This window comes from Anguilla anguilla, chromosome 1, assembly GCF_013347855.1.
Source record: "Anguilla anguilla isolate fAngAng1 chromosome 1, fAngAng1.pri, whole genome shotgun sequence".
Classification (NCBI taxonomy): Eukaryota; Metazoa; Chordata; class Actinopteri; order Anguilliformes; family Anguillidae; genus Anguilla; species Anguilla anguilla.
Genome location: NC_049201.1, coordinates 82,106,633 through 82,129,192, shown reverse-complemented (window position 1 = coordinate 82,129,192; position 22,560 = coordinate 82,106,633). Strand labels below are relative to the sequence as shown.

Genomic DNA, 22,560 nt, shown 5'->3' with positions numbered 1-22,560 from the left:
TCACCTCACCCGCAGGAAGCGAAGTAAAGTTTTGATGCTCTGGTCATGTGACGGCAGTCTATGGTAGCTAGCGCATGCTGGCTGAACGCTACCTGCAGCTGCGCAGGCTCTGTGTGACTGTTGGGGAGGGTACAGGGACACAGTGCCAGCACCACGTCGGCTGCATCTTCTCTCAAGTGAGGCAGTTAGCCTAGCGGTGCCATAAGCAGTTGGTATTGATCGTGTTTGTATTTGAGCGGTGCAGCCCACCCCCATAAACCGCCACCCCTGGCGAGGGGGCTGCAGCTGTGGGCAGAGTCATGTCAGTTAACCCCCGCACTCGCCTCCTAATATGTGGGAGCCGGAGTCGATGAACCGCCGATCAATATCGAAATGTACCTCGCGTGAAGTGGGGGCCACGCAGAACACCCAAATAAAACCTTGCCGGGGGGGGGGGCCCACGTGCTCCGACCACACGCTCCTCCCCCCCGACGGCGTTAACGCCATACTGCACGCGCTCAGTTCTGGGTGATTCGGAAGTCCTCCAAATGAAAGGCACAAGTTGCGTTGATGCTCCGTGTTGTCGGTGACTTCCTTGGCCTTGTAGCCACAGAGGCAAAGTGCTAAACTGTGTTACGGAGACTGCACCAGGACAAAACGTTTTTCTTTTGGGCTCGCTTCTCTTCCGGGCACAGCGAGGCCTGTTTGAAATTCAGCGACGTCGTTTCAGATCAAGCTGTGTCACACCCTGCCTCTTGCGCTAAAAACACAAATTGTGATGGGGAATAACTATATTAACCTAATAATGTTATCTGCCCTTATTCAAAATGGTGTTTAGGGCAGTTCAGAATTTTTTTCAGTAATTTACTTTGAATTTATGACTTGAACAGTTGGTAGTTTGATTTATATAATTAAAGGGCTGTGTTTCAGGTATGTAATCTATATCTGTATCTTAAGGAAGATGCTTCACCTGGCATGTCAGTGGGCATTATTTCTGTGAAAGGCAAAAGAAAAGTGCAATTCAGAAGCCAAAGGGTAGAATGACATTGGCTCTAGTTTCTGTGACCTGATGACTCACTGGGTCTTGGAATAACCCTGTGCATGTGTTTTTCATACGTTACCGGACACTGTTTTAACCCTGCAAAAGGTAGTGTGTGAATTGCTGTAATTGCATTTATTGTACAATTCAGCAAATCTGTGTACATGTAGTGCTAGCCCTCTTCTCCTCAAACAAGTTGCTTTCAGTTTCTGAAAAATAAACTCTTCAACTAAAATAACATTTAGCTCTCACTGGCCAAGGGTGTCTCTCTAATATAGTAAAATAGAATGGCAATATCATTACAAGATTCATAAACTTTACAAGGTGTGTAATTTATGATGTGGTGATGGGTAGGCGCCTGTGTTACTGATGTGTCTACAAGCCTCCTTAGTGCCTGCAAATCTGTGCGCTCTCAGACACTTCTCCACTCTGTAGGTGCTTCTTGCCTTGTTGTCCGTTATCAGCACGAGTTCCAGATCAGCTTAACTGCATCATAGCTGGGCGCAGTAGTTTGCGATTAGTGCTAATCTGGGTCTATGAAAATGCAGCTCTTGCCTGTGCTCTTGCTTATCCAAGCCATTCTTTTCTGTAGTGAACCATTTGGCCACTAGGGGCAGCAGAGACGGGGACCCACCGACGCTCGGTATCATCGCGACCTTTGGCCTGTATCACACCCCTGTAATCTACAGCGCTGGCTCATCTCCCTGGAACTGGAGTTACCCCTGTGATGTCATGGACTTCAGTTCCAACTCGGGTCAATACCTACTTTTAACAAACACCAGGTCTGATTCTTCCCTCCTGGGAGATTTTTTTTTTTCTTTCCCCCCTGATAAATTCCAGGAGTGAACCTACCTTTTGGCACAGTGTCATACCTGGCCCACTGCCACTGACACTTGTGGGAACATCCCAACAGTAACCCGATCTCATCATAAACTCTTACCGACCCCTTAAGAAAAAAAATAATAATAACCCTTAATCCCCCCCATTGTGGATCATGCCACAGTATAACACAAGCACAACTGCAAGCATGTTTATCTGACAATGAATGCTGTGTGGCAGACACACCGAGTCCAAATTCTGATGGATCTCTGGCGCACTCGGCACCGACGCAACGGTGTCCTTCCCCTGCGTGCCCGTGTGCGCACTTTTTCAGGTGAAAGGGCATCACTGAGGGGAGGGAGGGATCGGGGATTAACGGTGGGGATTCTCCTGTGTCTCTCTCCACGAAGAGGGCCGTGCACAAGCACACAGACGTGCACGTGCACACGCACACGCACGCATCCATGGGGCGCTGGCGGTAGATGCACTCATTCCCTCACCAGTAATAGAAATAGCCTGCAGATTTTAGCCCCTTTTCTCTGAACTGTATTTAGGAAGTGACTGTCAACAAGTACAGAGGCAAGGGGGTATGAAGGGTCATTTTGCTGCCTTAGGAGTTATGACTCATTGATCATTTAAAAAAAACAAACCTCTTGGATTTGTTGGATCATGGAGGAAAACCAGAATCACCCATTTGAGTGTTGAAGCGCTCTCTCCTTCATACCAGTTATGGGGCTACACACCCTTTGTGTCCTTACGAGCTCCCTAGTTTAGAGATACACATGGCAAACAGACTGTTAACCACCGCTTACAATGTAAAAGCATTGTGTAGCAGTATAGCAAATGCCACCAAATTGTACTAGTAGCATATGAAATGGGTTGTGAAAAGTTCTGAAAAAATGCTTGCAAAATATCATCTGCTGTTGATTTTATTTATTTTTAGCTGAAGCGTGTTTTTCCTCTACATGTGTCTATTCATGGTTGCTTAATATGTTTTGCTGTGCTAATTGAGTGGCCCTGGTAACAGGCAGGCTGGAGGTCTTTTCTAAACCTGTCCTTGCTGGGACCTGCCCTGGTCCTATTTATGGGTGAAACTTCAAACTCCAGTTGTGTTCAACTTGAGTCTGTGAATGCACTTGGGTTTCTTGGCAGAACTCGCCGAGAGCAGTAGCAACATTGGGCCATTTTTGTCACATGTAACTTCAAACTTAGGAGGCATACAATATGGCCAGCTGGGAAATGCACCCGAAAGCTTATTTGGTTGGTTGATGTGTTTGCGAAGCATGATCTGCATCATTGCTGCTGTGTGTGGAGGCACTAAGGACATTTCCCACCATTTCCTACTATTTGTACACTCAGTGCTTAGTTTATTTCCCCCTGTTGAGGGAAAGTAAGGCCAATACTGTTTTTATGTTTGCCTTGTAATTAAAAGTGATGTTGTGAATTTGTTTCTCAGACAACTTTGTTACCAACATATTTATATTAAACAATTTAGCAGTGATGTTCATCTTTAAGCCAGGGCAGTGTGACGGAAGAAACACTGATTTTGTGATTTCAAGACTGCACTTTGAGCTAGCATACAGTTTATTAAAAAAAAAAAAAATATATATATATATATATATAACTTGTATGTTTTTATGTTGAATAGTAAATAATGTGGTAAATAGTTTCAGAAAGTGCAATTAAGTTTTCTATATATTTGGTAAATATGTTCTAAAAGTCAGCTGTCAACACAGTAACGTTTTTACAAAATTTTGTACCCTCTTGCTGTACTGAGATCAAATAATTATTTTGAACATATAAAACGTGTTCTTCCCAAGTTTGAAACCACTTTTTGGTGTTTGCCAGTAGTTTACCTACAGCTTTGCATGTTTGTTTTCTCACATTCATTAGTCTAAACTGGACGTTTGGGTGGCCAACTGACATGTTTCAAGTCTATTTCAGAAATTTGGTGACCGCCGGGTGAAGCAGCACTGTGTAACCTTATTTAGTTGTCAGGTTTTCCTTGTCGGTACACCGGCGGGTTGCCAATGAATACTTGGCTATGAGAGCTATGATATATATTTGGATTTTCTGCCTGTAGATAAGGTAGTTGAAAATATAGCAGAGCGGCAACACATACACATTTGGTGTATCCTCTCGGAAAGCTTGCAACAGTAGCTAGGATTGTTAGCAGTGACTTTTTTTCTTTTAATGAATAACGAAGGGTATTGGGGAGGAATCGTGTTAAAGTATACGTTGTATAAACGTTTTAAACTCCCCCGGCTGTAGGAGAGAACTGAAACACAACCCCAGCAACCTCCCCGCAGTGTAATTGTAATTCGCCGCTGTGTTACCCCTTCGTTCCTCTTGTGCTTGCTGGCTTTTTCAGTGCAGTTCGACTACCGTATCTTCCCTCTGCATCATGTTTACCTAGCAACACGCATCACCCGCTGCCGGCCCTCCCATTGGTCATTTCAAAACGTAGCCAGGACCAATGGCGGGCTTGTTGCCATGGTACAGTGTGTAGTTGCCGGGTGGAATTTTGCTGCAAGGCACGTGAGTCCCGGAATCTTCGCCTTGCGTTTTTAATCTCGGGTGTCTGGGAGCTTTGCAAACGTGATTTATTGGAACCGAGTCACATTCCCTCCCGAGAACCAGCTCACGTACACGTACACATTTATCTGTACATTTATACGTATACAATCTATATCGGTTAATGACAGACTAAGGCAGTGAAAGCTGTCACGTCATGAACAAGTGTTCACTCTGGTTCCGATGGATAGGAACAACTAGCTAGCTAGTTTTCTAAGTTCTAAACGAAGTTTTTTATATGTATATATGTTTGCTTCATAACATGGGTTGATATCCCTGTACCCACTTGTTAAGTCACATCTTGCCACTGGATTGAAAGGCTGCGCGTGCGCTTTTGTGGACGAAGGGAGGGGAAAAAATACACCAAGTTGCTAGCCAGTTAACTTCGATGAAGCGGGGGCATATGACCAACATTCTCGGTTATAAATGGGACCTGGGCGGATTGTATGTCATGTTTGAAAACCTTTCACATCCTGTACATCCGTTCACTCGAAAGCAGGGTAAATTTTGGTGTCGAGAATCTTCTGGTCTTATCAGCAGCACGGACTTCTTCCGGAGATGGCAATGACATTTTTCTGGTGATAGCAATAGCATCACAAAATAAGGAAGGCATAAGTATGGAATACAGAATAATACGTTGTATTTTCTGTGTCATTGTGTTTTTGGCGATTTAAAGCGTGAATTTACATTAGTATCCGGGTACTCTTTCTATATTTTCCCACATACATGTAAATCCTACAGGGTTGTTTTGGGTGTGTCCGCACCCCCCAACGTCCGCCTTCGTCCCTTTATAACCAAACCCTTTGACCCACAATACGCAGTTGGTATACGTTTACCTCAGTTCTGTGTCTTCAATGAGCTGCTTCCCTTGACAAAAGAGAAAGAAGAAAGGGAGGGGGTGGAAGCGCGGTTCAGTGTGCACAAAGTAATGCTATTACACAAGTTTTGGGCAAATTCGGAGGTGAGAGATACTGTACTGCCCAGACGCACGACTACAGTCGGCAGTGAAGTAAATGGTCGATATTCTTTTTTTTCTTTGCTGAAAACATGCACATAACCTGAATACGGTGAAGGATGAATGACGATATGATGAACCTCTTTTTGTAGCGCCCCCTCATCAAATCTCTCCAGTTGCTATAGTTTACGGGCAGAACAGGGAGAGGAATATACTACATTGAAGGCGTTAGGATCCTCAAATCTCCGAGAACAGCGGTTGCTGTGGCGGTTCCACGTGTGTCACGGAGAATTATTTTCAGACGTTCCAAAAGACTCGCGTGAGATAGTTATAGCATTACTTCACACTCCCGTTTTCCCCCCCTCCCGTGTAGCAGGCCAATCCATGTGTCATCTCACAGGAAACGTACTGCGTACGCGTGTGGAGTTGTTTCCCATCGCTACACTGTTTAGAAGTAGTTCGAAGCGAAATGGCAATCGGCGTGTTTTGGAAAGTTACTAATAGCATATAGGTTTTTTTTTTTTAATCCACTTTGGATTTACTTTGGTGAACCCTCCTTCACGGTCCACGGTTTAAAAAGCCACAGTTATGCTACGTTACTATACATTAATGACCCAAAGCGAGATTTGTAAACATCTGCCGGGCCTCTTTCTTCTGTTATCTTGGCAGACATGTGCATGACGGGACATCTACAATTGCAATAAATATATTCTAGTAAAGCCAGTTTTGTATTTTAATTCACCTGAAAACTTTTGTACAGGTGAGTTGGTTGGAAATTTAAATATAATTGAACCGTTTACTGGTGATTTGCATATTAAAACGTATGTTGCCTTGTAAGTGCTTGTATTGGAGACACTTGGTTATAATAAACAAGGCAAACATTTTAAATTGCAGTTCAGGTGAGTTGGTTTCGCAAATAACACTGAATTAGGCTAATTAATATGTAAATACTGTATAAACGTAAAAAATCGTTTGGATCAGATCGTTTTTGTCATGTGAGATGATTTTTATTTAATTTAACTTTGTTCAGTCATCCAGTTGTTTTATCATTTGTGAATACCCTAAGTGTCCTTCCCCCAGCTGTGTTATAAATCACGCATAACAGGAACCTTGTCGCAAATCTCTTTCCACTGTGTAGCCTAAAGACAATGGCCATTGATTTCATGCGTGGGTTGTTGTTATGGAAGTTTGGGCATATTAACTCCACTTTGCTTATCAGCAGGATGCTTGGATATCATCAGTATCGGGTTGTGTGCACATTTGGGATTTGTGAACAAATGACAAGAAGTGACCTTTGGCCTCATCTTAAGGGGCTCCTTTAGTGCGCACACAGACACATGCATTAATTGGATATTATGCTCCTATCGTGCATTTCATTCATATTGAGTTTGAATTGTATCTTTAAGTTTCTTGAAAATCACAATTTAAAGAGATATGTAGGTGCTGTGCGCGGCCGTAGCACGGTTATGACTGTACCCGCACCCCATATACGTTGTGATTACTTTGCTTTGGTTGTTTGTCTTTCCCCCCCCCCCCCCCCCCCCCCCTTTAGCTATGCTATCTACCTGAAGTCTTTACCATTTGCGCGGGCACGTCATTCTGCCTCTGCGTGTCGTTTAGAGACAGCAGGGAAAGAGGGGGACAGGGCAACCGCCTCTCTCCTGTCTCCTCCCACTCGCCTCACCATTCCAATCCCAACTGCCGACGCGACCTTGTCTGACCAATCCTGCAGAAGCTGCCGTGGCGTCGGATAGCAACAGTCTGAGAACGCGCAAACAGGGGGTGGGTGGTGTTCTTAATCGAGGAACGCGCGTCAGGGAGGGGAGGGTTGTAGCGGAGGACAGCAAAGAGGAAAGGAGGGTTTGTCTGTGCGCGCGCTTTAGCACAGAAAAGTTAATATTATTTTAAAGGGCATATGCTGCCAAGGGAGGCTTACACAAGCGAAGGCACTTATGAGAGAAAACCCTCACTGCCGCCAGTATAATGTACCCTCTAAAAGTTTTTAGTGAACAATCGTCTTCTCATTTCCTTATAACTAGTTCAGCTTCTACAGAGGCAACAAAAGCGTATCCAATGGCCCATAGCTTTTAATTTATGGAAAGATTGTCCGTTTCGTCCAGGTTTATTTCTCTAAAGCAGATGTCTGAGATCGCATTCGTGACTGCCCTGTTGTTTAGGGGTTTGAGATTTGTCTAATGACCAAGTTATACGTAAGCTACCTTAAGAATGCATTGCAACTTATTTGACAGCTAAACTGTTGGTGTTAACTACGCATACAGTAAACTACGAACAGTAAACTGCCAAACTGTCGCTAACGACGCTTAATTTGTCTTATTTTTCCGGTTGCTATTAAATCGCTTTTGCCTGCTACCAAAGCGGTGCCGTTGCAACACCTTTTGAAGAATTAAATTGCGGAGTGCCTGTGTGTTTGGGGATTGGGGGGGGGGGGGTCTTGTCGCGAATGCTTGTATGGGCACACGCACTCGGGGTTGCGCCTTCAGCGTAGTTCTCTCAGTCTATATATATACAGTATATATATCTGCCGGGTTACTATAAATGGAGAGGAGCGCCTTGGTGGTGCAACTACTTCAGAACGGGGGTTGCTTCGTGTGTCAGGTTTGACTAAAATGTTTTTAGTTGTGCAAACATCAGCTGCGGTCGTCCGTTTCTGTAAATAAGTAAACCAAACTGATCATCTGTTCGGTACTGCTCTATGGCACACCAGATAGCCCGCCAGTTAAAGCGTTTAAACATTTATGCGCGAGAGCTGCGTCAACTAAGCTCCCTCCTCTCCAGAGTCCATGTCTCCTGTTCCCCCCCGCGTTAGGATTGCTCTTGGAACATTCCCCATCGCAGGGTGTGGATCCAGAGCCGGCCAGAGAGAACAGCTAACAGGGAGAGAATTCAGGGAAAGCAGCGAATATGATGTAAAGCTGGTCGAGAAGGAAACACTCGGAGGAGGAAAAAAATCCTGCGCGAGAAAGGGATTGAAGGGCAACAAGCGAAGTGATAAGGACAAGCAGTGGAGGGCAGTTGACTGAGCCTCAGACGGAAGCGATCTCAACACCGGCTGGCAGAGAATAGACTGCAGAGGCTGTGCGGGATGGAAGCCGCAAGACTGAACATCGCAAGCCTTTCTTTATCCTGAACCAAGGAACTGGGAGTTTTTTGTATATCTGGAGTAGCATCGTTTCTGCGGGGATCACTGAACATAGCCAGTCATCGGGAAGACGTGCAATAGCGGCCTTTTGCGAGCAATAGCCAACAACTGTATATGCATTGAGACGGTGACGGGGAATACAAGCATAAGGAATGCGGTCCTGTCTTTTTCAAGCTGAAGCGAAACCGACCAAAATATCGAAGGCATAAATATGGAATATCCCGTTTTCAGACGTGTGGATTTCTTTTGTAAATATTACCCAAATGCAACGCATGGCTAGCTCAGCTAGCTAAAGCAAATAGCTTAGACCAAACTGAGTTGAAAGGGGCGTACAGTTTGTAGCTACGTTTAAAGGCACATCATAATCAATGCAAAACAAAAATGGGAGGCTATCTCTTTTAAGCTTACTCAACCGCAGGTGCATTAACGTTTAGATTTTCGCTTTTTATGGGTTGCTACCCCTTAACATTTGAGACATTTAAAAGCAGTTTTACTTTGGTGCCTGGGATTACAGTCGCACTATAGCACTTTGCATATTGTGTTTTGTGTGCACGTGTAGGTTTCCTGTTCCTGCGCACGAAAATATTTATCACAATAGTCAATATTTACCTTACCGTCACCTGTGTTTTGATCTCCCCCCTACGACCAGTCAAAGTGTAAGGTCGCTATAGTGGACATCTGCGGACTTGAGCTAGTTCCGGAAAAAGTGGAGTTCGTGATCGTGTTTTTTTATGTGTACGTGTGTGGCAGACAGGGTTAATTAGAAAACATCGCTAGTTTAAGAGGTAGATAGAAACTTTTCTCTCTTCCCCTGGATCGCTAGTCGGAATACGAGGACTGAGGCGAAACCGAAAGGCTGGGAAGAATAGCACTATCGTTAGTTACTACTACCAGTTTGGTTTTTTGACAGATTTGTTTCCCTTAGGATACCTAGAGGGAATCTAAGCGCCGCTATTGCTATTTTTAGGGAGAGTGATGGGGTAAATGGTGTTAGCCTGAAATTGAGACCCTCCTCCCAGCCTACCAGCACTTCCAGGTTTAGCTCCGTTTCCCGTGTCAGCTGCTGAATTGTCCGGACTGTACAACCAAGAGAGAGTCCCTTTTCTCTGCCAGCAAGCTCTCCTCCCTCGCCTATGACTTAACTGGAAGCTGACTTTTCTGCTTTTCGTTTTTTTCTTTGTGGAACGAACTTTTGGACATCGCGGGACAATGCATGGACCATGAAAACAGTCGTGCTTTAGGAGTAAACTCAAGTAACCAAATAATTTCATCCGTATATACACACAAAGCATATATCTTACAGAAATATATCTAAAAATATATAAGAAATATATTAAATAAGTATATTATATTTTTACGTCTGAATTAAGCATCGTTGCCTGATACCCAATTCATTGCCTTAGAGATAGTTAAATAGTAATAAAGGGAAAACAGAGGACAGAAGTGGACCTTTTTTGGAAACAAGTTTATGGTGCCTTTTTCTTTTATCAGTTCCTTCTGTCTCTTGCTTCAGGATTGTCTCACTTATTAAGAAATATTTTTGTGCGAGGAACCCAAATCAGAACTATATGTCTATCTGCCTTTCCATTGTTGGATGTATGTTGCTGGATCACCGAGTTAATGAAGATTTCAGTCAAGGATTACCATTACTTGATGCATACCCTACTTTTTCCAAAGTAAGATTTGGGTAGCGCAGCCGGTGACGTTTATTTGACCCAGTTCTTTTTTTTTGGGGATACCACGACCCAACACACAAGAGTTTCCGATGGTGATCACTTCGGCAGTGGAGGAGAAGCCGCAGCCTTCTAACAGAATGGTTGCGAACTTACCGACCGAATCCTGGATTGGCAACCCAGATCAAAGTCGCTACCTGCCGCAGTCCCACCTGCTCCGGAAGCCGTCGAAAAGTTAGTATGATCCCCTTTAAAATGCACGTGCGCCGAGCGCAGGGAGATTTAATGCGAGGTCTCGCCCTGAAATCTGGAATCCTTCTTGTTCTAGAATACACGTTCAGCCTCTTTTAGGCTGTAGTATATTGGATGAGGATCTGGTTCCAGCGCTGGTATATGTGAAGGTCTCTCTTGAACCTCAGGGGGGAGGTCAGCAGAATTAAAACCCCCTCACCCCACACTGGCCTAATTTGAGATCTTAACTCCAGGAGAATCTATGATACTAAGGCTTTATTTGGTAGGTCTTGTTAGCTCTGCAAACACGGTCGATTTTTAGTGGCTGTCTTGTAATTTTGAGGACTTCTCAGAGAAATTTGTGGTACGCTAGTGGATATCTCATCACCAGAGGAGTTAACTGAAATGTCTTTTCCCCAATCTCCATTTTATAAAATGCCTTTATTTATCAAGCTCATGGACCAGAAAACTCTGGGAATTTACTTTTATTTTAGTTTTTTTAGTTCCACATCGACTATAATTTGTTCGTTCTGAAAGGTCGTTCTCCTGTCTTTATGCGATGGCAAGCCCACCGTTTGACTTTCGGAAGTCTGTCTCCTGGTCGCGGCAGCATGGCTTCTCTTGTTGGTTGTTGGTGCGGGAGTTGCTCCGTTCCGTGTCCATGGCTACGCTGTGGTGCTCATCCTCTCGAAACCCGCGTGCAACAACAAAAAGCGCGTGGTATCGGAGTTGTAAAAAAAAAAAAAAAAAAAAAAGAAAGGGCAGAAAAAGTGGACCATTATAGTGATGACGTAGCGCGTTGAGGAGGAGAGGAAAGCGAGAATGGGGAAAGACCCAGCCCTGCTTTCGGTGGATCGGAGGATTACACTCCGCTCCACACAGTGACGTATCCCACACGCCGAGGTTTTCGGCAGCCTCTGGGCAAAGTCCAAAGGATGCCTAACCACGCGTCACCTCGAAGGCTGAGGTGAGAAGCGCTGAAATAATTCCCCGGGTTTTGGCTTGCCCTGCGGACCCGGTCTTGCCCGTGTAGCGGCGGTCACGCAGCGTTGTGATTGACTCTCAACCGAAGCACGCTAAAGCTGATGTGTCGATGTGACGCGAGCTAGGAATCACCGATCTGATTGGAGTTAGGCGAGTTGGGCGTTTGCCTCGTTCCTGGGCGGCGGTTGGTGACGCACGTCTGCGAACGCGTGCCGCCTCCTCTTCCCGATCCCCGGGATGCTTTCGAGCGGCGGGTGCGCTGTTAGCCGTGCTAGCAGCAGCAGTGGCTTCACTCGGCCTACAGCGAACGGCGAATCTCACAATACAGAAGAGCCCTGACTTTAAATGTCACGCGTTAGCGGCAGATTTATGAAACGCAGTCGTGAGCACGTGACTGGAGGTTACGGATTATGGCGCTCTGACCTGACTCCAGTTATCGCTCTGGAATCGGATGCCGTATCCCTCACACGGTCCAGACGCCCTTCTGGCCACTTTCTCTCGCCGCGATTGTCCAGCGTGGGCTCGTTTCGAGCTCTGATGGGAACGATGCTCCCATTTGGATTCGTACACGCCTCAAACGTCTGTGCTTCGGGCTCGCTGGCCTGCTGCTTCGCGCGGAAGGAAACGTGTATTTGCGCACGGCTGTGCCCGTAGTGGTGCTTCCCATCTTTGCTGGCCTTCACGTTGACACCCTGCTGTCTGAAGCCAGAGGGGGACCCCGGAGGGATATGCACAGAGACTGTGCTTAACCCCTTCTGCACGCAGGCAGACCCGTCTGCCCTCCGTGCCTCTGGTGGCTGTGGATGTGGAGGTTGGGCCCGGATGTGGCTGCTGCTGGCCCGGTTTCCACTGACCTGCCGAAGCCTCTCACGTGCCGCTCTAATGCACCCCATGGTGGCCATTTTAGTTTCAACTGATGGGAATTTCGAATCGGGTTGCTGCTGCTGCTGCTGCTGCTGCTGCTACAAACCACAGAACGTCTTCAGCCAAACTGGCACCGCCCACACCCGCGTATATAGCATGTTTGCTTGTAAACAAGTTGGAACGCTCTCCAAATTTGACCCGTTTCTCTCTTAGTTGCTGTCGGAAAGGTTCCTTCCGGTTTCTGGAGAGACCACACCGCGACGGTCGAGGTGAACAGTGGTGATTTGCATATCAGGCGGGAGCTTAAATGTTTATTCTACAGCATGACGTCATGCCAAGAGGGAGGAGTTGAATCCTTAGGAGTTTTGGCCGAGCACTGAAGTCCCATGTGGCTAACTGGCATAGCATGCTGATGCCATAAGGTCACACTGACAGAAAAGGGCAGTTTGCGGGGGAATCACCTCTGGCTCACCTCCTGGATAAGTGACCGATGGCACAAGATTGAAGGGCGGAGATGCGTCTCATTTTAACTGGTATCACCGTAACTGAGTGCCTCATTCTTTGGCAAATTGAACCAACTCTATAACGTGTCAGCTAAAACCCACTGGCGAACGATGACGAGAGGTCAGGTGTGTTGTGATAGTGGGACTCGTTTGTGTTTCCAGTTGTGCGTTTGGAAGCGGGTGCGTTTGGGTTCGCTCTGCGGCAGGAAGCAGCTTGTGGACGCGCGGCCGGGGCTATTCAATGGGCGGAAGTGTGTGAGTGGGACCGGAGGGAGGGCGACGGGGGAGAAAGAACAGCCCCTGTGTGAGAAGGACAAGTGCAGAGCGCTGTGCCACGGCCTGCCAGCCTGGGTTTCGCACGCGCTCAGTTCAGGGAAGGACTTGAAAGATTCAGTTATCTTGCAGTCGTTCAGCAGCTTAAAGGAGTTGAGTGGTAATTGAGTGGTAATCTGACCTTTTCAAGTGTTTCCAAACAAATATGTCGCTCACCTAGCCAGAGAAGAAGCGAAGGTGTGGGAACTCCCGCACTGAGACTAAAGATGGTCCTTGTTATCAGAAGGGAGTGCCTTTAACCTCGCTGCAGTTGGGAGGAACTTTTTCATCTCCCAGTGGGACGGTGGCACGTCACTGCTTCAGAACGCAGGGCAGTGGAGCGACAGTACGGTCGACCTTGGGGTTTGTCCTTGGCTGCCATTTCCCCAACTTCAGTCCCCGGCAGCCTCGGACAAAGCCCATCTCGCCGCCTTCCTGCTCCAAACCCCCCCTGACTTAGCGCAGTCAGAACGTCCCCACGCGTTCCCTGGGAGGAGTTTCAGGCACTTCCTGGATCCCTGGGGTTCACGGGCGTGGTGTCAGTCAGTGCAGACCCGCCCCTTTTCAAGCCCTCGTTTGGACTGTGCTGGTGCCTTGACCGGGCGGCTGCCCCCCTCCGCAGGGCCGCGCGCCCGACTCCAGTCTCGCTGGGGCGGTTCCCTCGGGCGGGTGGGCAGTGACCCTCCCGCTGGGCGCGGCGCAGGCGCGGTCTGCTCGATGCGGTGGGTCCGCCTCACAGCCGCTCGCCAGTGCCCCAGCTGACACGTCTGACTGACTGGGACCGGTGGCAGTGGCCGTTTGATCTGAAGCCTGACGTGTCGAGAGCCCATGATGAGACATTTCCAGCGGCGTTTTATAGGGTCAAAGTGCCCCCCCCCCCCCCCCCCCCTTAGCGCGGTTCAGTAACGCGGAAGAGCTCGACATCGCGTCCCCAGCCCTTAGCATCGCAGCCTGTCGGTGGGCTTGCGCTGACGGAGGACGGTGACAGTCGAAACATTCGTGTTTATGGCGGAGTGTGCATAACTTTTTAATGCCGCCATTATCACTTCCAAGTAATGGGAATTCAGCGGCGCGGCGGTAAATCAGAGCCCCGCCGTGATTGTCAAACCGTAATTTGACGCCCTCCTCGCCGTTCCCTCTCTTTGAACGAGAGAAAGTGTGTCCGTGTCAGTGTCCCTGTCCGTGTGTGTGTGTGTGGTGGGAAGGTGGCGTACTTGCACATCTAGGCGAAACTCTTCAGACGTTTCTCCTAATTCACCGTGTTTATTTATATCTGTGCATCCGCCTGACTTTGCTGCCGTCTATTTCTGTGTGCCGGGGGACAGTCGGCCCCCAGCTTCCATGTGTACGGATCTGACTTCTAGGCTCACGAGTGACGCTCTGATGGATATGACTGAAAGGCAGTCTGTATGCGCCCTGCCCGGTCATCTTACAGGTCATCATCACGCTGTTTTCAGTGCACTTGACGGGGAAAGGGAACTGTTATCGGGGTTAGGAAGGTACTGGGGGGGGGACTGTGGGCATTTTTCTTGCGATTTGTTGCGATGCACGCGCTGCGCGTGAGTTCAAGCTGACTCAAAGAACCGTGGATGAAATGCGCTCTTCCCTGAACCCTGAGCAGCGCTGCAGAGGGTGTGTCTGTCTGTGCGGTGAGGGAGAGGAGGAAAATAAGTTCACACAAGCGTCCTCTCCCCAAATACAACACACCCTAACCTTTGCCCTACCCACACCCCCCTTCAACGGTCCTGTGGTTTCTGATTAGCCGGGCGTGCGCAAAACCGCGGTCTAAAGGTGAAACGGCTGTTTGTCCCTCTGTGTCCTCGCGTTGTCTCGCAGGTCTGAGGGTTTCGTGCGAAGTCGAGAACCCGCTTTTTTTTTTTTTTTTTTTTTTACACCTTTTCTGTTGGGGCCAGCTTCCCGTTTCTGAGGAAACCTTGGTATATACATTTTTTTTTTTTTTTTTATGCGTGAGGTTCCGCTTGTAAGAATCAGCGGGGAGACACTTCCCTTCTTCTCTCTTACTTTCTTTAAATTTGGAGTTGGCCAAAAACATGCTGTGTAACAGTTTTTCTAAAAGAAGTTTCTCAGCTGAAATTTTCAGCCGGACCGTTTCAGCTGCTCTCGTCAGGGTTTTTTGGGGGGAGCTGGGGGGGGGGGGGGGTCTGTCAGTCTCTGTAAACTTTGTCTGCATGTTGTGTGAGTCTGAGGAATGTAATTAAGGCTGAAGTAAGAATCACTCGGGAGATAAACACACAGCGCTAGCTGGAACCCGATTGGCTGACTGGCTCTGTGGGAGCCGCCCATGTGGAGGTGGTGTAACTGGTCTTCAGTGCCTCATATCACTCGCTTTAACTTTCACTGCAGAAGAAATATGTTTTACTTGTCATTGCTGTAGCGAATGTAAATTTTGTTTGTGAGTGTCGGGGGAGGGGGGGGGGGTTGGATGATGAGCAGATGTCGTGGGAGATGACAGACAGGGGGCGGGGTGTAGTGTCAGACTCCAGGCTCTGTTGGCTTCCCCTCCCCGCCCCTCCTCCCGCTGCTGCCGGTGACGCAAACCCAGGCAAAAACATGTTATTGAGCAGCGCCCGCGAGGTACCTGCGTGACCAAGCGCCAGTCCTGCCCTGGCTGTCCCAAACAACCCCCCGCCAGTGCCCCTCCCCCCCCCTCCCTCCTCCCCCGCCACCCGCCGTCTCTGCGTGCGCCCCCGCCCCCCGCCCCCCCCCCCCCCCCCCCCCCCCCCGCTGGGTTCCGCTCACGGTATCCTCGCTGACACGGGCAGTTCCATCACGGAACGCACATTAAACATTCAAAACTGCTCTCTCACTCTCTCCCCCCCCCCCCCCCCCAACTCTTTCATACGCACGGAAAGCGCTGCACCAGTAACAGCCACACGTCTGTAACGTCGTTTCTGCCGGCTGCGGGCTGAGATACGGGACGACAGCGGCTCGCTCGCACGAGGAAGAGGAAGAGGGGGAGGAAGAACGATCACTCTTTCCCCGAAGAGACCTTCATTACGAGTGGTCAGACTAGATTAATCACCTGGGTTAGAGTCAGCTGGAGGTGATCTGGAGCCATGAAGGCACTCAGCTGAGGTGGGATGACTGTTCAGTCTTCTTCTAGGGAACGAAGTAGTCGTAACTTTTCAGCCTGCGTTCGCGAAACCAGACACGGGTGCCCATGTGTGCATCAGTGAGCATCAGGGTGGCAGGCTACTACGCAAAAGCACTCATGGGTACTGTAGTCCAGGACTGCTGGTACACCCCACGCAGTGGCCTCTGTCTACAGGTGCGCCGAGAGAAACATGTTTTTAGGGAGCCCTATCGAGTTTGAGTTGGCTAGTGAGCATTTCTCTGCCTACAAGACAGACAAAGTGGGGGGGCTTGTGTTGTGTGGTGGGGTGGGGGGGGCTGCTGACCCTCAGAGAGAGTCTGATGTTGTAGTGGAGGTCAGTGTCAGCTCTTCACCATTGCCCTTGAGTTGATCAAGGCCATGTGCTGTTACTGTAAGTGCAATGGGTTCACGTCCTAAAAGCGTGAGCTTTTGAGAAAGGTCTGGCCTTGATGGTTCCCAGAGTTCACAAAAAAACAAACAAACAAAAAAAAAAAAAAAAAAGTGAAAACACAAGAAACATCTCCTCCAGAACATGGGAAACAGCTAGCAGTGACTCCACCGCTTCTGTCCTGAAACGAGGAGCATAGAGCGGCCCGGATATTATGGTGACCGGTGATATTTGTGGCTTGTGCGCATGTGCGCGCATGTGCGTGTGCACATGCGTGTGTGTGTGTGTGTGTGTGTGCGCGTTCCGAGGTGGGGGGGGGGAGGGGCTGTTGCCAGGCGGGGGGGCTTCCCCTCGTCAGCTTTCCGGCTGGATTTTTATTGAGATTTGAGCGCTCTTATTTTGAACGTCCTGCGCGGGGTCTGGATTTACGGGCGTCGCTGCCTCTCCGAGACCTCGGCCCAGATGGCTTTTATTAATAGCGCGCTGTCTGACTCAGCTTCAAGTGGGGGACTGTCTAAAGATCAGAGCGGGATGGGCGGACGGACGGGCGCACGGAGAGAGGGGGAGGGAGAGCGGGAGGGGGGTGGAACTGATGGGGGGGGGGGGGGTACTCGTGATACACCCAGTGGAGCTGCGGTCCCTGTTTAGGGAGGGTCACGTGAAGCCAGAGGACTATATGTCCTGGTACGGGACGGCGTGGGCCCGGGACAGCTTTTGCCTGCTGCTCCTCTCTGTCTTTTCGCCTCTCCTTTGGACTCTGAAGTTTTAACGCAGACGTGATAAATAATCGTCACCTCGGTCGGAGGCTTTCTCGGTCGCAGGTACAGGACGCAGGCGTCGGCGGGGGTTTGAGCACGCGACGTACGCTTCGCCTGCGCGTCACATGACCCGCGTGTCACTGAGGCGCGGCACGAGGAGCCCGCTCCCACAGCTGCTCATTAACCCCAGAGCACAAACGCCGCGATTTAGCGTGTCGCGGGGCCAGCTCCTTGCCTGTGTTCTGGTGCCACAGTCGGGTCACACCTGCAGCAGGTATGTGGGCTGATCTGCCACACAGGCCTCACGTAGGTGGGTCCTTGTGTAGGCTTGTGTAGGCTGCACTGTGTAGGCTATACTGAGAACAGTAGAGAAAGCGGATGGTTATGGATGATCTGACACTCACAGCACCTGTCCCCTTGACCGCAAAGGGCCCCCTCCACCCTAAATGGTCCCCTCCACCCCGAACACCCCCCTCCACCCTAAAGGGCCCCCTCCACCCTAAACAGCCCCCTCCCCCTCAGTGATCCCTACCCCAATCGGGCTCCGCCTTCTCACTGGGGATTTTATGCGTCAAAGCGCCCGTCTGACTCACGGCGCAGAATTCAAAGGCGGGAGAGCGACTGTCGTTCCCATCCTGAATTTTGGGCGTGTGTGTGAATGTGGCCGTGTGGGGGTGGGTTTGGGTGGGGGGGTGGGTGTGGGGGTGGTTGGGCGTGGGGGTGGGGGTGAGGGCAGGGGTGGGGGCGGTGGCTGTTCCCAGTGAACGGGCCGGACAGCCACACCAGACACGTCCGAGAGACAGACTTCCCCTGGGAAGCTCTGTGAGTGAAGGGCGGTGGCAGCGGGCAGCGAACACGAGTCGTGCCAGGCCCTCGGGAAGTGCTCTTCCTCCTCCTCCTCCTCCTCCTCCTGTGAGACGGAGGCGGGGCTCTCCGCGCTCCCCGCGCCAGGCTCCTGAGGAGGACGCGCTCCTCCTGCGGCCAACTCCGCCGGCGTGCGGGTGGCCCGGGAGAAACGGAGCGAAGGGCAGCCGCTCAAATAAATAACGCGCCAGTGACACGGGGACGGAATGCTGGGGGGGGGGGGGGTGTAGGAGTTCGGGGGTGGGGGGTGGGGAGGCGGTGGGGGTTTGGGGGGGGGGGAGGCGGTGTTGCCCAGGCCGTGCTGGCGAAAGCACCCCGGCTCTACCTGCGCTCTGCCGCCTGGCAGCCTGAGACTTGGCAGCGGGCGCGCGGCTGGCGCGGCATGAGGCGGTGTTCTGTGACCGGAGTCATTGGGTTTACTGCGCGCCTGAAGGAGGCTGGGGGGCAAAGCGTGGCCGTCAGTTATTCATCTGTCCATTTCTGTGAGGCGGGGAGGGTGGAGGGCTTGTCCCATGCCGCGGCGCGTCGTCGGGGTAAAGTGCTTCCCTCCGATTGGACAGCAGGGTGAGTTGGCGCAAATAGAACGTGGTGATGACGGCGGTGTCGGCGGCCACAGTCACACGGGGCGTGCAGCACGAGGGTGGAGGCCAAGGTCGGTGGGTCGGTGGGTTGGGGGTGGGGTGGGGGGGGGGGGTTGACGTGTACCTGACAGGAAGGACCCTCTCTGAAACACGCACTGAAAAGCGCAGCGTCACAGAGCGTGGGGGAGGCGGCCCAGCTGTGCCTGTCTCTCACTGCAGCCGCCCTCCTGGAGCTGAGCGCACTGCTCTGGGTTTGGGGAGTGGGGGTGGGGGGGGCGGGGAGTGTGGGGGGCCGGGACTGGCCTCCCTTGACCTGCTCTGGCTTTGGGTGTTGGGAGCACTGAGAGCCCCTGCTACATGTCGAGTCATGGTGCCACATCCACCACTCACTCTGTCGCTCACTCGCATGCTAAAATCACACGCCCGGATTTCCCCCGGACACCAAGTCTTTATCAGCCCTGCAGGCTGAGTGTTTGGGCCTCGGCCTGTAGGCTGTAGCGTGTAGCAGTGCTGCAGTGTTTGGGGCCCAGCCTGTAGCCTGTAGCCTGTAGCGTGTAGCAGTGCTGCAGTGTTTGGGGCCCAGCCTGTAGCCTGTAGCCTGTAGCGTGTAGCAGTGCTGCAGTGTTTGGGGCCTAGCCTGTAGCCTGTAGCCTGTAGCGTGTAGCGGTGCTGCAGTGTTTGGGGCCTAGCCTGTAGCTTGTAGCGTGTAGCGGTGCTGCAGTGTTTGGGCCTCGGCCTGTAGCCTGTAGCAGTGCAGTAGTATTTGGGGCCTAGCCTGTAGCGTGTAGCGGTGCAGTAGTATTTGGGGCCTAGCCTGTAGCGTGTAGCGGTGCAGTAGTATTTGGGGCCTAGCCTGTAGCGTGTAGCGGTGCAGTAGTATTTGGGGCCTAGCCTGTAGCGTGTAGCGGTGCAGTAGTATCTGGGGCCTAGCCTGTAGCATGTAGCGGTGCAGTAGTATTTGGGGCCTAGCCTGTAGCGTGTAGCGGTGCAGTAGTATTTGGGGCCTAGCCTGTAGCGTGTAGCGGTGCAGTAGTATTTGGGGCCTAGCCTGTAGCGTGTAGCGGTGCAGTAGTATCTGGGGCCTAGCCTGTAGCGTGTAGCGGTGCAGTAGTATTTGGGGCCTAGCCTGTAGCGTGTAGCGGTGCAGTAGTATTTGGGGCCTAGCCTGTAGCGTGTAGCGGTGCAGTAGTATCTGGGGCCTGTAGCGTGTAGCGGTGCAGTAGTATCTGGGGCCTAGCCTGTAGCGTGTAGCGGTGCAGTAGTATTTGGGGCCTAGCCTGTAGCTTGTAGCGTGTGGCAGGCAGTGTCTGTGTGTCAGTGTTTCAGTTGTTAGGAAGCGGCTTGTCTGAGTGGGAGGCCATGCAGACTGTGAAGTGTGAAAAACCAAAGCCAGAAACATTTACATTCTGTCTCTCACTCACTCTTTCTTCCTCTGTCTATTTCCCTATCTGTATTTCTTTATCTCTTTGTCTTTCTCTCGCTTCCTCTGTCCTTGTCTTCCCTTCTTGGACTATCTTTCTCTCCGTCTTTTGCTCTTTCTCTGTCTCTGTAAGTCTTTCGCTTTTCCCTCCTCTTTGTGTTCATGTGTCTCACTCTTCTTGCTCTTCATCTGTTCCCCCTTTTTCTTCACCTATCACTGTCTCCCCTTCTCACTCTGTGTCCAACTTTAGGCTCGGTAGCTCCTGTGCTCCCATTACCCTAACAGGAAATAGGAGTGGGGTCGACAGGGACGCGCGCGGAGTGGGGGCGGGGGTGTTCAGCTGTTGGTAGTACACGCGCTCACACCCCCCCCCCCCCCAAACCCTTCCATCCCTTTCCTTAGAAACAGGGAGTAGGCTGGTCTGTTGCCATGGTGACACCCTGATTGGCAGCTGGCAGCTGTATTTGGTCAGCTGTGAGTCACTGACGGGGAGGGGGAGTGGACTTTGTGGCCCGCACACCGTTAATTGCTGAAAATGTTTAATTCAGATGCTGCCTGATACATTACACCACCTCCCCCTTCAGTTGGACCACTTACATAAGTGAAATCCTGCACCTGTATATCTATAGATAAGACTTACTTACCCTTACCTGTTATATTTTATTAATATCATCCCCCCATTTCCTCTTAGACAGAGCATTTGTGTAAGTGCTTTGGCCAGATTGGTGCGCAAGGGAAGTGGAGAGAGAGAGAGAGAGAGAGGGAGGGAGGGAGGGTGAGAGCGGCATTGTGGGAAGGGTTGCTGATACAGCACAAGCTACCAGGTTTATTTATAGAGACCTCGCCGTCCAGCCCTTGGATACCAGCAGCCAATGGGGAGGCAGAGAGGGAGGGGGCCTCCGCCAATCAAGGGAGAGGAAGGGGGATGTCACACTCAGGAAGTTCTCAATGTGTTCAGTTCAGAATTTAAAGGCGCAGTGTGACATTTATCCTGGTCTCTGCAGATCTCTCTGCATTCCCGGCTCACTCTCAGCTCTGTGCAGGGGTGCGAGCCTGAATAAAGCAGCGCTCTAGAAGGGTCTGTTCCCAACTTCAGCCCCCCCCCCCCCCCGCCCCCCGACTTTCTTTCCCCCCCTCCTCCGGTTTTGTCCATCAATTTACAAAGATGGTTTTAAATGTGCACGAGCCTGGCTGAGGTGAGGGGTGCTGCGGTTGCCTGTGTTAAGGTTAAGGAGGGGCTTTCACCTGAGCATTCGTGCCTTGATCTCAGGGCTCTAAAAAACCGAGCTGTAATGCTGACGCTGGATAAACGGCTTTGAAGCAAAGAAATACGTTAGAAAAGGCGCTGGCTTGACGACCCATTGTTTTTTTTTTTTTGTTTTAAAATCACGTGGCTTTCTTTTTAAGTGGCTTGAACTGTTGAAAGAAGTTTGAAGTGGGAGCACAAAGCGAGCTTTGATCCAGGCAGTGGCCGTACAGGTGGAACTGTGCTTGCAGCCGGTCCCGCTGGATCGATGGCGGTCAGACATGTCGCTTTGCACTGTGGAAGAATGCGTTTAAACTGCAGTCATTGATCGCGTGGCTATTTCAAGTTGTAATGTGTCACTGGTAAATTATACCCCCATTATTCCTCACTTGTCTGATATTAAAAGCAGCGGTAAAAGAAATCTGCCGTGCAGTACTTCATGTGGTTCACAGACCTGTATTCCTGGCAGTTTCGCGTTTGGACAGCACAGTTGCAGTTGTTCGGCGAAAATAATTAATTTTTTTTTTTTTTAACAGAATTGGCAGCGAGGGAGGCTGGCCTTTCTGCTGTGATTAATGCCTGTCAGTCACATGACCGGCGACAAACGGGAACGCTCAAATCGAACCTTTTCACAGCGGAGAGAGGAGAAAGTGGTTACGGTCTGCGTATACCTAGGGGATCGGCTTTGCGTTGTTAACAAACAGAGCGATGGACGGATGCAGAAATAGGCCGGGAGAAGGGAGAAGCTGCGATCTGCTGTCGGTTAAAACGGCCTCCCAGCCCCGTCCCTCCCCTCCCCTCCCCTCCCCTCCCCTCCCCTCGCCCGCTCGGCTCTGCTGCCTCTTTATTTACATCCCGGCTCCTTCCCGGAGGAAGTATTTCTGCTGACTGTTTCTAAGGCAGACCTGCGCGCGTCTCCAGCAGCTGGCTGCTCTGGTCCGCCCCGCGGCTCGCTCCGGTACGCGCCCGAGCGCGCGGCGCAGATCTCGCGCGCGCCTCTAAACGCGGCCCGCGTCCGCGGCTCGACTTTCAGCGAATGCGCACGAACCCCCTGCGCGTTGCCAGGGGTGCGAGTCCGCCACCGTCGGTACTCTG

General features: G+C 50.6%; 1 protein-coding gene across 5 annotated transcripts in view; it reads left to right on the top strand.

Moving 5' to 3' along the window:
* dyrk1b (dual-specificity tyrosine-(Y)-phosphorylation regulated kinase 1B) overlaps window positions 1-22,560 on the top strand; it is a 58,229-nt gene that overhangs the window by 18,326 nt on the left and 17,343 nt on the right. For 2 of the 5 annotated variants that reach the window (XM_035411231.1, XM_035411223.1), the window contains exon 1: window positions 7,843-10,433. The exons of 2 other annotated variants lie outside the window; for them this stretch is intronic. In XM_035411231.1, coding sequence (XP_035267122.1) covers window positions 10,292-10,433 — 142 coding nt within the window. In that variant the 5' untranslated portion in view covers window positions 7,843-10,291. Of the gene's footprint in view, window positions 1-1,610; window positions 1,801-7,842; window positions 10,434-22,560 lie in introns of those variants that run through there. One more of the 5 variants, XM_035411250.1, reaches the window with a different exon arrangement.